The sequence below is a fragment of the Oncorhynchus tshawytscha genome, linkage group LG10 (assembly GCF_018296145.1).
Source record: "Oncorhynchus tshawytscha isolate Ot180627B linkage group LG10, Otsh_v2.0, whole genome shotgun sequence".
Lineage (NCBI taxonomy): Eukaryota > Metazoa > Chordata > Actinopteri > Salmoniformes > Salmonidae > Oncorhynchus > Oncorhynchus tshawytscha.
In genome coordinates this window covers 75464904-75479852 of record NC_056438.1, presented here as the reverse complement: position 1 = coordinate 75479852, position 14949 = coordinate 75464904, and the positions used below count along the sequence as shown (strand labels likewise).

The 14949-nt window shown below is 46.9% G+C and overlaps 1 protein-coding gene across 1 annotated transcript in view; it reads left to right on the top strand.

The window, feature by feature from the left end:
- LOC112259657 (protein kinase C iota type) overlaps window positions 1–14949 on the top strand; it is a 38427-nt gene that overhangs the window by 16557 nt on the left and 6921 nt on the right. The window contains 12 exon segments of the mRNA XM_042329081.1: window positions 3286–3375; window positions 4581–4631; window positions 4741–4826; window positions 5079–5213; window positions 5707–5770; window positions 6708–6763; window positions 6973–7149; window positions 7857–8041; window positions 11599–11734; window positions 12289–12318; window positions 12321–12335; window positions 12338–12506. Of these exon segments, the coding sequence (XP_042185015.1) occupies window positions 3286–3375; window positions 4581–4631; window positions 4741–4826; window positions 5079–5213; window positions 5707–5770; window positions 6708–6763; window positions 6973–7149; window positions 7857–8041; window positions 11599–11734; window positions 12289–12318; window positions 12321–12335; window positions 12338–12506 (1194 nt within the window).

Genomic DNA, 14949 nt, shown 5'->3' with positions numbered 1-14949 from the left:
AGGATCACCATTTAGTTCTGCCATGGCAGCAGCTACTCTTCCTGGGGTTTATTAATTAAGGATCACATTTAAGGCAGCAGCTACTTTCCTGGGGTTTATTAAGGATCACCATTTAGTTCTGCCATGGCAGCAGCTACTCTTCCTGGGGTTTATTAATTAAGGATCACCATTTATTTAAGGCAGCAGCTACTCTTCCTGGGGTTTATTATGGATCACCATTTAGTTCTGCCATGGCAGCAGCTACTCTTCCTGGGGTTTATTAATTAAGGATCACCATTTAAGGCAGCAGCTACTTTCCTGGGGTTTATTAAGGATCACCATTTAGTTCTGCCATGGCAGCAGCTACTCTTCCTGGGGTTTATTATGGATCACCATGTAGTTCCTGCCAGGCAGCAGCTACTCTTCCTGGGGTTTATTAAGGATCACCATTTAGTTCTGCCATGGCAGCAGCTACTCTTCCTGGGGTTTATTAAGGATCACCATTTAGTTCTGCCATGGCAGCAGCTACTCTTCCTGGGGTTTATTATGAATCACCATTTTCCTGCCAAGGCAGCAGCTACTCTTCCTGGGGTTTATTATGAATCACCATGTAGTTCCTGCCAAGGCAGCAGCTACTCTTCCTGGGGTTTATTAATTAAGGATCACCATTTAAGGCAGCAGCTACTTTTCCTGGGGTTTATTAAGGATCACCATTTAGTTCTGCCATGGCAGCAGCTACTCTTCCTGGGGTTTATTAAGGATCACCATTTAGTTCTGCCATGGCAGCAGCTACTCTTCCTGGGGTTTATTAAGGATCACCATTTAGTTCTGCCATGGCAGCAGCTACTCTTCCTGGGGTTTATTAAGGATCACCATTTAGTTCTGCCAAGGCAGCAGCTACTCTTCCTGGGGTTTATTATGATCACCATTTAGTTCTGCCATGGCAGCAGCTACTCTTCCTGGGGTTTATTAATTAAGGATCACCATTTAAGGCAGCAGCTACTTTTCCTGGGGTTTATTAAGGATCACCATTTAGTTCTGCCATGGCAGCAGCTACTCTTCCTGGGGTTTATTAAGGATCACCATTTAGTTCTGCCATGGCAGCAGCTACTCTTCCTGGGGTTTATTAAGGATCACCATTTAGTTCTGCCATGGCAGCAGCTACTCTTCCTGGGGTTTATTAAGGATCACCATTTAGTTCTGCCATGGCAGCAGCTACTCTTCCTGGGGTTTATTAAGGATCACCATTTAGTTCTGCCATGGCAGCAGCTACTCTTCCTGGGGTTTATTAATTAAGGATCACATTTAAGGCAGCAGCTACTTTTCCTGGGGTTTATTATGGATCACCATTTAGTTCTGCCATGGCAGCAGCTACTCTTCCTGGGGTTTATTAATTAAGGATCACCATTTAAGGCAGCAGCTACTTTTCCTGGGGTTTATTAAGGATCACCATTTAGTTCTGCCATGGCAGCAGCTACTCTTCCTGGGGTTTATTAAGGATCACCATTTAGTTCTGCCATGGCAGCAGCTACTCTTCCTGGGGTTTATTATGGATCACCATTTAGTTCTGCCAAGGCAGCAGCTACTCTTCCTGGGGTTTATTAATTAAGGATCACCATTTAAGGCAGCAGCTACTTTTCCTGGGGTTTATTAAGGATCACCATTTAGTTCTGCCATGGCAGCAGCTACTCTTCCTGGGGTTTATTAATTAAGGATCACCATTTAAGTTCTGCAGCAGCAGCTACTCTTCCTGGGGTTTATTAAGGATCACCATTTAGTTCTGCCATGGCAGCAGCTACTCTTCCTGGGGTTTATTATGGATCACCATGTAGTTCCTGCCAAGGCAGCAGCTACTCTTCCTGGGGTTTATTAAGGATCACCATTTAGTTCTGCCATGGCAGCAGCTACTCTTCCTGGGGTTTATTAAGGATCACCATTTAGTTCTGCCATAGCAACAGCTACTCTTCCTGGGGGTTATTATGAATCACCATGTAGTTCCTGCCAAGGCAGCAGCTACTCTTCCTGGGGTTTATTATGGATCACCATGTAGTTCCTGCCAAGGCAGCAGCTACTCTTCCTGGGGTTTATTATGGATCACCATGTAGTTCCTGCCAAGGCAGCAGCTACTCTTCCTGGGGTTTATTAAGGATCACCATTTAGTTCTGCCATGGCAGCAGCTACTCTTCCTGGGGTTTATTAAGGATCACCATTTAGTTCTGCCATGGCAGCAGCTACTCTTCCTGGGGTTTATTATGGATCACCATGTAGTTCCTGCCAAGGCAGCAGCTACTCTTCCTGGGGTTTATTATGGATCACCATTTAGTTCTGCCATGGCAGCAGCTACTCTTCCTGGGGTTTATTATGGATCACCATGTAGTTCCTGCCAAGGCAGCAGCTACTCTTCCTGGAGTCCAACATTAAGGCAGTTTATACAATTTAAAAAAACATTACAATACAAAACAAACTATATATCCACCTCCATCCATCCATCTTTCTCATTTATTAGAGATGTCTTCATGGGCAGATCTCAGATCACACTCATTGTGACTAGCCAGAAGTATCACTATGTAGAGATAAGGGTGTGGTTTGATATGCAGAGAGAAGGCAGTGGTGGGTGTGCCTTTAGGGGAGAGTGAGAATGAACTGCGCTTTGTATTTGACTTTATACGATGATTTAAGAGTAACCTTGTTTGGAGTAGTGATGAACAAACTGGGCTGGCTACCCAGAAAATAAGTGTTGTTGGTTGCAAACTTTATTTCCAAAGTGACACGACAAGGATAAGTTGTATAACTGAAAGGTTTTTGTTTTGCGTTTCATATATGTGTGTGTGTGTGTGTGTGTGTGTGTGTGTGTGTGTGTGATTTTATTTGGATACAGCAAATACGGTGTCTTGTAAGCCCATGTGGGCTGGGTGTGATGAAGATGCATGACTCGATCTCTCTATCTTATACTCCACTAGGCTCTGAAAAACAAACTTAACATAATGAAGACCGAGACACTGCCTCCACACACACCTACACGCTCTCTGTCTTAGACACGGATATTCAATATTGAGAATATCTCAATAACCTCAGCTTAGAGACATTTTGAGAGTCTTCACTGTAAAAGTAACACACTGGCTTTGTGTTAACTTGTGGTGTTTGGGCAGATAAAATGATTCTGACTATCATATCGGCCTTTGTGACTCTGGTCAGAAGTATTTGTGCACTGAACAGGGAATCGAGTGGTTCCAGTAGGTTTATCTATCATCAGACACTTGGATGTACACAGTGACCCAGCCATGACCCGTCTCTCCGTCTTCCCAGGTGACCCGTGTACAGTATCGTCTCAGCTGGAGCTGGTGGAAGCCCTGAGGCTCTACGAAGTCAACAAAGACTCTGAACTCATCATCCACGGTAACGAGACCTTCTGCATCTGACAACATAGTAAATACATAAACCTTCCATTAATAAAAAATTAATAAAAAAACATTTAGTCATTTAGCAGACACTCTTATTCAGAGCGACTTGCATGAACAATTACGGTGAAGTGCCTTGCTCAAGGGCACATCGTCAGATTTGTCACCTTGTCGGCTCGGGGGGGATTCGAACCTGGTGCCTTTCAGTTAGTGGCTTGTCGCGCCTAGGCTACCAGCCTTCCCAAATGTATAAACTGTTTTGATACCCAAGGGGAAGTCTTTGCTGGTCTAACAGTGCAGACAACATCCCGACAACAGAATAAGTATACTGAGCTTCCATTACATTCAATTCAATGTATTTATTGAATTTAATAAATGTTTTTTTTATACAACAGCAGACACCATTATAAGTCACACTCTGTCTGTTCCACTGATACTCTCCTGCTAACTAGATAAACATCACACAGCCTCACAGACACCAGGAAATAGACCAGTGTTTATAGAGTTGTCTGTCTGTCAGTGCATGTGAGATTGGTTGTCTTTTATCAATACCGGAGAGAAAGCAGGGCCCCAGGTTAAGAGCAAGATGGAGGAAGTAGAGGAGAGGAGGAGAGTGGGGGGACCAGAGCAGGAGAGTGGGGGGGGACCAGAGGAGGAGTGGGAGGGGGGGACCAGAGGAGGGGAGTGGGAGGGGGGGACCAGAGCAGGAGGGGACCAGAGCAGGAGGGGAGGGGGGTGGGAGGGGGAGACCAGAGCAGGAGGGGGTGGGAGGGGGACCAGAGCAGGAGGGGAGTGGGAGGGGGACCAGAGCAGGAGTGGGGGGGACCAGAGCAGGAGGGGAGTGGGGGGGGACCAGAGCAGGAGGGAGTGGGGGTGGACCAGAGCAGGAGGGGAGTGGGGGTGGGAGGGGGAGACCAGAGCAGGAGGGGAGTGGGGGACCAGGGAGGGGGTGGGAGACCAGAGCAGGAGCAGGCAGGAGAGGGGGAGTGGGGGTGGGGAGGGGAGACCAGAGCAGGAGGGGAGGGGGGGGACCAGAGCAGGAGAGGAGGTGGGGGGGGGACCAGAGGAGGTGGGGAGGATAGGGTGAAGGCCAGAGTCTGCTAGATAATGAGAGCATCCACTCTACCCCACCTCTGGCACACACAGGCACGTGTGAGGTAGGAATTGCAACCATGGTTTAATGGTGTCCCTTTCTTCCTTCAGTGTTTCCATGTATCCCAGAGAAGCCTGGCATGCCCTGTCCAGGAGAAGACAGTAAGTCTACATCTCTTGTCCCTTCTATTGTTCTCTGAAGATTGGAGTATCTCTCTGAGACACACACACACACGTGTTCCAGTAATCCCTGTGTTCTTCTCTTCCTCAGAGTCTATATATCGTCGTGGTGCGCGGCGCTGGAGGAAACTCTACTATGCTAGTGGTCATGTCTTCCAGCCCAAACGGTTCAACAGGGTGAGAATCCTCTCTGTCCCTGTGTCCCTTTCTCTCTTTCTCTCTGTCCCTATGTCTCTTTCTCCCTCATCTCTCTCTATTCCACTCCATCTCTCTGTCCCTGTGTCTCTTTCTCATCTCTCTCTCTTCTACTCCATCTCTCTGTCTCTGCTGTCCCAATCAGTGACTTAGCTGTATTAATGATAAGTTGATATTTGAAGGTGGTTGTGGTTGTTTTAAATGTGTCTGTTCTCTCCTGTATACTCATGGTAGAGAGCTCACTGTGCCATCTGCACAGACCGTATCTGGGGTCTGGGGAGACAGGGCTACAAATGCATCAACTGCAAACTGCTGGTCCACAAGAAGTGTCACAAACTGGTCAGCGTGGAGTGTGGTAAACAGATCCAGGTGAGATGCAGAGAGCAGGCAGAGCCTAGGGGCCCTGAGTTTTACTTTTCTTCAGTCATGTGGTCAGAGAGACTGTGGGCCCTGAGTTTTTACCTTAGTTCAGTTATGCGGTCAGAGAGACTGTGGGCCCTGAGTATTTACCTTAGTTCAGTTATGCGGTCAGAGAAACTGTGGGCCCTGAGTTTGACCTTAGTTCAGTTATCCGGTCAGAGAGACTGTGGGCCCTGAGTGTTCAGTTATCCGGTCAGAGAAACTGTGGGCCCTGAGTTTGACCTTAGTTCAGTTATCCGGTCAGAGAGACTGTGGGCCCTGAGTGTTCAATTATCCGGTCAGAGAGACTGTGGGCCCTGAGTGTTCAGTTATCCGGTCAGAGAGACTGTGGGCCCTGGACCTACTGTAGTTTCGGACTCATAAAGGACTGACTTGAAATGCCTCCGTATTTCTCAATGATTCCTTTTTCTCTGTCGTTCTCTCATATCTCTCCTCTGTCTAGGAGCCCATCATGGGGCCTGATAGGGGGGCCTCCATCACACCATTAGACCACTCTGGACAGCCAGGTAACACACACACACCGCCTTGTTAAAGACTTAGATAACTAGCCTTGGTGAGCAAAACTAGGTAAACAATCAAAGACATTTTGGCTAAATGAATAGTTCCTTCAGACCTTAGTCACTAAGTTGCATCTAGCAGGAAGACCGCTTTAATAAGCCCAGTGGCTGGCTGAATGAGAAGGCTTAACATTCCTGCTAGGAAGCCTTCTGAATCACTCTCTAGTGTCTAGGAGGAAGCCTTCTGTATCACTCTCTAGTGTCTAGGAGGAAGCCTTCTGTATCACTCTCTAGTGTCTAGGAGGAAGCCTTCTGTATCACTCTCTAGTGTCTAGGAGGAAGCCTTCTGTATCACTCTCTAGTGTCTAGGAGGAAGCCTTCTGTATCACTCTCTAGTGTCTAGGAGGAAGCCTTCTGTATCACTCTCTAGTGTCTAGGAGGAAGCCTTCTGTATCACTCTAGTGTCTAGGAGGAAGCCTTCTGTATCACTCTCTAGTGTCTAGGAGGAAGCCTTCTGTATCACTCTCTAGTGTCTAGGAGGAAGCCTTCTGTATCACTAGTGTCTAGCAGGAAGCCTTCTCTATCACTCTCTAGTGTCTAGCAGGAAGCCTTCTCTATCACTCTCTAGTGTCTAGCAGGAAGCCTTCTCTATCACTCTCTAGTGTCTAGGAGGAAGCCTTCTCTATCACTCTCTAGTGTCTAGCAGGAAGCCTTCTGTATCACTCTCTAGTGTCTAGGAGGAAGCCTTCTGTATCACTCTCTAGTGTCTAGGAGGAAGCCTTCTGTATCACTCTCTAGTGTCTAGGAGGAAGCCTTCTGTATCACTCTCTAGTGTCTAGGAGGAAGCCTTCTGTATCACTCTCTAGTGTCTAGGAGGAAGCCTTCTGTATCACTCTCTAGTGTCTAGGAGGAAGCCTTCTGTATCACTCTCTCGTTCTCTACTCAGGTCCTCAGAACAAAGACTCCAGTGAGAGTCTGAACTCCGATGGAGAAGAGAAAGAGGTGTGTTTGTTGCCAAATGTCTGTGTTTATCTGTCTCTACTTCGTGTCTCTGTCTCACGTCTGTCTCTACCTCGTGTCTCTGTCTCACGTCTGTCTCTACCTCGTGTCTCTGTCTCACGTCTGTCTCTACCTCGTGTCTCTGTCTCACGTCTGTCTCTACTTCGTGTCTCTGTCTCATGTTTAACTCTGTCTCTCTGTCTGTCCTGAAGGCGCGCTGCAGCAGAGACACGGGGAAGTCAGCTTCCAGTCTGGGTCTGGTGGACTTTGATCTGCTGAGCGTGATTGGCCGGGGCAGCTATGCCAAGGTCCTGCTGGTCCGACTCAAGAAGACAGAGAGGATCTATGCCATGAAGGTGGTTAAGAAGGAGCTGGTCAACGACGACGAGGTACTAAACACACACACACTGGTACATGTAAACACACACTGATACCCGTAAACACACACACACACACACACACACACTCATGTACACTCTTGTACATGTAAACCCACACAAAGTTACATTAACACATGATCGACACTTTGACAGGTGCTACCTGATCGATCATCTGTGCCATTTCTCCTCTGTCTGTCTAGTTCTTCTCTCTGTTCAAACCTATCATTATCTGTCCATCAATGGAGATCTGTATCTATTCACTGTGTTCACACATCGTCAGTCTCCTCACATCACTAGGACATCCAGTCACTGTGCTTAGAATGCCAGAAATCACTTCTTCTGCAGCCCTCATCAGATGGGAGCAGTCTGTCAACACCATTCATTGTGTTCAGCCATTCTCACTCCTAACATCTTCTGTCTCATTCTGTATTCTGTTTGCCTGTCTTCCTGTCAGTCTGTTTGCCTGTCTTCCTGTCAGTCTGTTTGCCTGTCTTCCTGTCAGTCTGTTTGCCTGTCAGTCTGTTTGCCTGTCTTTTGCCTGTCAGTCTGTTTGCCTGTCAGTCTGTTTGCCTGTCAGTCTGTTTGCCTGTCTTCCTGTCAGTCGGTCTATCCATCTGTCCTCTATCAGATGGATGGCTGGTCATTTCTACTAAACTTTTTGTTGTTGTTGTGTTTTAAGACTTGATTTCCAAATGGTGTGTGTGTGTGTGTTGTAGGACATTGACTGGGTCCAGACAGAGAAGCACGTGTTTGAGCAGGCGTCCAACCACCCCTTCCTCGTGGGGCTTCACTCCTGTTTCCAGACTGAGAGCAGACTGTTCTTTATCATAGAGTATGTGAACGGAGGAGATCTGATGTTCCACATGCAGAGACAGAGGAAAATCCCAGAGGAACACGCCAGGTGAGAACAGTGATGTCATGGCTACACCAGACACCAGGAAATAATCCTGGGGGCGTTTCAATCTTACCCAACGAGGTCTGTTGTGCTGTTCTACCTGATAATAAATGCACCCACCTGGTGTCCCAGGTATAAATCAGTCCCTGATTACAGGGAAACAAATTATACCATTTAAAGCAGTGGAACTGGCTTCGAGGTCCAGATTTGGCTTCGAGGTCCAGATTTGGCTTCGAGGTCCAGATTTGAATTTGAAGGGTATGTCATGTCAGAAATAAGTCTCTCACTGTTGCCGCCTGCTACCGACCCCCCTCAGCTCCCAGCTGTGCCCCGGACACCATTTGTGAATTGATCGCCCCCCATCTAGCCTCAGAGTTTGTTCTGTTAGGTGACCTAAACTGGGATATGCTTAACACCCCGCCAGTCCTACAATCTAAGCTAGATGCCCTCAATCTCACACAAATCATCAAGGAACCCACCAGGTACAACCCTAACTCTGTAAACAAGGGCACCCTCATAGACGTCATCCTGACCAACTGGCCCTCCAAATACACCTCCGCTGTCTTCAACCAGGATCTCAGCGATCACTGCCTCATTGCCTGTATCCGCTACGGGCCGCAGTCAAATGCGACCACCCCTCATCACTGTCAAACGCTCCCTAAAACACTTCTGTGAGCAGGCCTTTCTAATCGACCTGGCCCGGGTATCCTGGAAGGACATTGACCTCATCCCGTCAGTTGAGGATGCCTGGTCATTCTTTAAAAAGTAACTTCCTCACCATTTTAGATAAGCATGCTCCGTTCCAAAAATGCAGAACTAAGAACAGATACAGTCCTTGGTTCACCCCAGACCTGACTGCCCTCGACCAGCACAAAAACATCCTGTGGCGGACTGCAATAGCATCGAATAGTCCCTGGCTCGGGATATGCAACTGTTCAGGGAAGTCCGGAACCAATACACGCAGTCAGTCAGGAAAGCTAAGGCCAGCTTCTTCAGGCAGAAGTTTGCATCCTGTAGCTCCAACTCCAAAAGTTCTGGGACACTGTGAAGTCCATGGAGAACAAGAGCACCTCCTCCCAGCTGCCCACTGCACTGAGGCTAGGTAACACGGTCACCACCGATAAATCCATGATTATCGAAAACTTCAATAAGCATTTCTCAACGGCTGGCCATGCCTTCCGCCTGGCTACTCCAACCTCGGCCAACAGCTCCGCCCCCCTCATGCAGCTCCTTGCCCAAGCCTCTCCAGGTTCTCCTTTACCCAAATTCCAGATAGCAGATGTTCTGAAAGAGCTGCAAAACCTGGACCCGTACAAATCAGCTGGGCTTGACAATCTGGACCCCCTATTTCTGAAACTTTCCGCCGCCATTGTCGCAACCCCTATTACCAGCCTGTTCAACCTCTCTTTCATATCCCTGAGATCCCCAAGGATTGAAAGCTGCCGCAGTCATCCCCCTCTTCAAAGGGGGAGACACCCTGGACCCAAACTGTTACAGACCTATATCCATCCTGCCCTGCCTATCTAAGGTCTTCGAAAGCCAAGTCAACAAACAGGTCACTGACCATCTCGAATCCCACCGTTTTGGACCTTCTCCGCTGTGCAATCTGGTTTCCGAGCCGGTCACGGGTGCACCTCAGCAACACTCAAGGTACTAAACGATATCATAACCGTGCCATCGATAAAAGACAGTACTGTGCAGCCGTCTTCATTGACCTTGCCAAGGCTTTCGACTCTGTCAATCACCATATTCTTATCGGCAGACTCAGTAGCCTCGGTTTTTCGGATGACTGCCTTGCCTGGTTCACCAATTACTTTGCAGACAGAGTTCAGTGTGTCAAATCGGAGGGCATGCTGTCCGGTCCTCTGGCAGTCTCTATGGGGGTGCCGCAGGGTTCAATTCTCGGGCCGACTCTTTTCTCTGTATATATCAATGATGTTGCTCTTGCTGCGGGCGATTCCCTGATCCACCTCTACGCAGACGACACCATTCTATATACTTTCGGCCCGTCATTGGACACTGTGCTATCTAACCTCCAAACAAGCTTCAATGCCATACAACACTCCTTCCGTGGCCTCCAACTGCTCTTAAACGCTAGTAAAACCAAATGCATGCTTTTCAACCGATCGCTGCCTGCACCCGCATGCCCGACTAGCATCACCACCCTGGATGGTTCCGACCTTGAATATGTGGACATCTATAAGTACCTAGGTGTCTGGCTAGACTGCAAACTCTCCTTCCAGACTCATATCAAACATCTCCAATCGAAAATCAAATCAAGAGTCAGCTTTCTATTCCGCAACAAAGCCTCCTTCACTCACGCCGCCAAGCTTACCCTAGTAAAACTGACTATCCTTCCGATCCTCGACTTCGGCGATGTCATCTACAAAATGGCTTCCAACACTCTACTCAGCAAACTGGATGCAGTCTATCACAGTGCCATCCGTTTTGTCACTAAAGCACCTTATACCACCCACCACTGCGACCTGTATGCTCTAGTCGGCTGGCCCTCATTACATATTCGTCGCCAGACCCACTGGCTCCAGGTCATCTACAAGTCCATGCTAGGTAAAGCTCCGCCTTATCTCAGTTCACTGGTCACGATGGCAACACCCATCCGTAGCACGCGCTCCAGCAGGTGTATCTCACTGATCATCCCTAAAGCCAACACCTCATTTGGCCGCCTTTTTTCCAGTACTCTGCTGCCTGTGACTGGAACGTATTGCAAAATGCTGAAGTTGGAGACTTTTATCTCCCTCACCAACTTCAAACATCAGCTATCTGAGCAGCTAACCGATCGCTGCTGCTGTACATAGTCTATTGGTAAATAGCCCACCCATTTTCACCTACCTCATCCCCATACTGTTTTTATTTATTTACTTGCTCTTTTGCACACCAATATCTCTACCTGTACATGACCATCTGATCATTTATCACTCCAGTGTTAATCTGCAAAATTGTAATTATTTGCCTACCTCCTCATGCCTTTTGCACACATTGTATATAGACTCCCCCCTTTGTTTTCTACTGTGTTATTGACTTGTTAATTGTTTATTCCATGTGTAACTCTGTGTTGTCTGCTCACACTGCTATGCTTTATCTTGGCCAGGTCGCAGTTGCAAATGAGAACTTGTTCTCAACTGGCCTACCTGGTTAAATAAAGGTGAAATAAAAAAATGTCCGTTCCTCTGAAACGCCCAGGACTACACATCTATTGTTCTCCCCCAGTAGGCTCACGTTGTCAGACGTAAAATTCCCACATCTCCGAACCTAGAACCTTTGGGGCAGGCCACCAGCTCTAGCACACCTGGGGTGTATTCATTATGCCGATTCTGTTGCAAAACGTTTCTTAAACGGACGCAAACGGGGTGAGACCTACCTGAATTTGTCCAATGCCAATAAATGTGCTTTTTAGTTGCAAAATGTTCCGTTTTGGACTAATAATTACACCTCTGATTCTACGAACCAAGGGCTTGGTGATTAGCTGCGTAGCTCTAAAACGGTGGTGGTGGTGGTGTGTGTTGAGTCTGACTAGTTCTTCACCATCTCTCTGTGTGTGTCAGGTTTTACTCCGCAGAGATCAGCTTGGCGTTGAACTACCTCCACGAGAGAGGCATCATCTACAGAGACCTCAAACTGGACAACGTGCTGCTGGAGTCGGAGGGACACATCAAACTCACTGACTACGGCATGTGCAAGGTGAGTGTCGAAAGTGTGTCCGTTGCTGTGTTTCTGTCTGTACTGTGTGTCTATCTTTTTGTGTGTGTGTGCGGTAGTAGTTGTCCCTGTACATCTTAAGCTTGTGTGTGTGTGTGTGAAGTTGTCCTTGTACATCTTAAGCGTGTGTGTGTGTGCGCGTGTGCGTGTGTGTGTGTGTTGTGTGCGTGCGGTAGTAGTTGTCCCTGTACATCTTAAGCTTGTGTGTGCGGTAGTAGTTGTCCCTGTACATCTTAAGCTTGTGTGTGCGGTAGTAGTTGTCCCTGTACATCTTAAGCTTGTGTGTGTGTGTGTGCGGTTGTAGTTGTCCTTGTACATCTTAAGCTTGCTTGTGTGTGTTGCATTTGAGTCATTTAGCAGAAGCTCTTATCCAGAGCGACCCTCAGCAGAGAGTATATACATTTTCATTCCTCTTATGTACTGGTCCACCGTGGGAATGGGACCCACAACCCTGGCGTTGCAAGTGGCATGCTCCAACTGAGCCCAACGGTACCCTGAACGTTGTGAGATGTGTGTTGCTTCCTGATGCTGTGTAGGAGGGCTTGAGGCCAGGGGACACCACCAGTTTACGTTCTGTGGGACCCCCCCAACTACAGTTGCCCTGAGATACTGAGAGGAGAGGACTATGGTTTCAGCGTGGACTGGTGGGCTCTGGGGGTGCTTATGTTTGAAATGATGGCTGGACGGTCGCCCTTCGACATTGTAGGAAGCACCGACAACCCAGACCAGAACACAGAAGACTACCTATTCCAAGGTAATGCTGTTAGGACAGGGTCAAAGTTCACGTTATGGAAAGTACTCGTGTTGTTACTCTGCATTGGCCAGCCTCAAGAGAAAGCGTGGTACTCTCATCAGTCAGTAAAAAGGATCTCTGTGCAACTAGACTTGGGCGGTAAACGGTATATACCGGGTTATTTGAAATAGCCATGGGATGGTTTTTCAGTACCGCTGAAACAATTTCTTTAAAGTTTTTCAATACTTTTTAATATTTGTAGCTACTTTTACAGTAAATACCTGCAGTCAGCTAGTGCAACATGTTAGGAGATAAAGCATATTGCGTTCTGTATTTTACCAGTCACATTATTTTACATTATGAAGCTGACCGTAGTTCCCCCAGAACAGTTGAGCCAGTCACATTATTTTACATTATGAAGCTGACCGTAGTTCCCCCAGAACAGTTGAGCCAGTCACATTATTTTACATTATGAAGCTGACCGTAGCTCCCCCAGAACAGTTGAGCCAGTCACATTATTTTACCTTATGAAGCTGACCGTAGTTCCCCCAGAACAGTTGAGCCAGTCACATTATTTTACATTATGAAGCTGACCGTAGTTCCCCCAGAACAGTTGAGCCAGTCACATTATTTTACATTATGAAGCTGACCGTAGTTCCCCCAGAACAGTTGAGCCAGTCACATTATTTTACATTATGAAGCTGAAGTCGTTCCCCCAGAACAGTTGAGCCAGTCACATTATTTTACATTATGAAGCTGACCGTCGTTCCCCAGAACAGTTGAGCCAGTCACATTATTTTACATTATGAAGCTGACCGTAGTTCCCCCAGAACAGTTGAGCCAGTCACATTATTTTACATTATGAAGCTGACCGTAGTTCCCCAGAACAGTTGAGCCAGTCACATTATTTTACCTTATGAAGCTGAACAGTTGTAGTTGAGCCAGTCACATTATTTTACATTATGAAGCTGACCGTAGTTCCCCCAGAACAGTTGAGCCAGTCACATTATTTTACATTATGAAGCTGACCGTAGTTCCCCCAGAACAGTTGAGCCAGTCACATTATTTTACATTATGAAGCTGACCGTAGTTCCCCCAGTCAGAACAGTTGAGCCAGTCACATTATTTTACATTATGAAGCTGACCGTAGTTCCCCCAGAACAGTTGAGCCAGTCACATTATTTTACATTATGAAGCTGACCGTCGTTCCCCCAGAACAGTTGAGCCAGTCACATTATTTTACCTTATGAAGCTGACCGTCGTTCCCCCAGAACAGTTGAGCCAGTCACATTATTTTACATTATGAAGCTGACTGTAGTCCCCCAGAACAGTTGAGCCAGTCACGTGTGTTTGTCATCCGAGTGGAAAAGTGCAACTGAAGCACAAAATTAGTTTGACAACGAACAGTAAATTACAATAATACGCATTTTAGATCTGCGTTTACTGAAACGCAACGAGATTTTAAAAATTCTCTGTGTGAAAAACAAGTAATTCTGTTTTAACTCGACTCCTAAGTTTAACTTGCTATTTATCTAAGTAAATGGCTGAATTAATAAGGGCATCATATTGTGTTAGCTGTCTGCCATGTTTGAGAAGTCAAAGCTCTCTCGGGATGAGTTACCTGTACAGCTGTCGCTGCAGCTTGATCTCCTGTCGGCTCCTCCCCCGTCTTCTCTGAGCAGAGCAAGCAGGCCTGTTGCCCTAGCAACTCCACACAGACACGGTGTGTACACAGCAGGCCTGTTGCCCTAGCGACTCCAGACAGACACGGTGTGTACACAGCAGGCCTGTTGCCCTAGTGACTCCAGACACACGGTGTGTACACAGCAGGCCTGTTGCCCTAGTGACTCCAGACAGACAGACGGTGTGTACACAGCAGGCCTGTTGACCTAGCGACGCCAGACTCCACACACACGGTGTGTACACAGTACTATTCCTCCTTCAGACAAACGTGTGTCTCAACTATGCTCATTTGCATAATGTCTCTCGTTCACATGCGCTTGTAAATATCTGAACTCACCAAAAATGACATTCAGTAGACATTCAATCAAAAACTGAAAAATTGGGCGTGCAAAATTATTCAGCCCCTTTACTTTCAGTGCAGCAAACTAAAAAAACTTTTTTTTAAATAATTTTGCATGCCCAAATTTTTCAGTTTTTGATTTGTTAAAAAAGTTTGAAATATCCAATAAATGTCGTTCCACTTCATGATTGTGTCCCACTTGTTGATTCTTCACAAAAAAATACAGTTTTATATCTTTATATTTGAAGCCTGAAATGTGGCAAAAGGTCGCAAAGTTCAAGGGGGCCGAATACTTTCGCAAGGCACTGTATGTACCGTTTTATGAGCGGGATTGCCCGTCTTTGTAATTCGTTTATTTTTTGTTTGGGCTCGTTAGCATATTTAGCTAGCAGCATCCATTGAAATGTGCAATTACTTGTGCTAATTATGTTAGCATTCTGG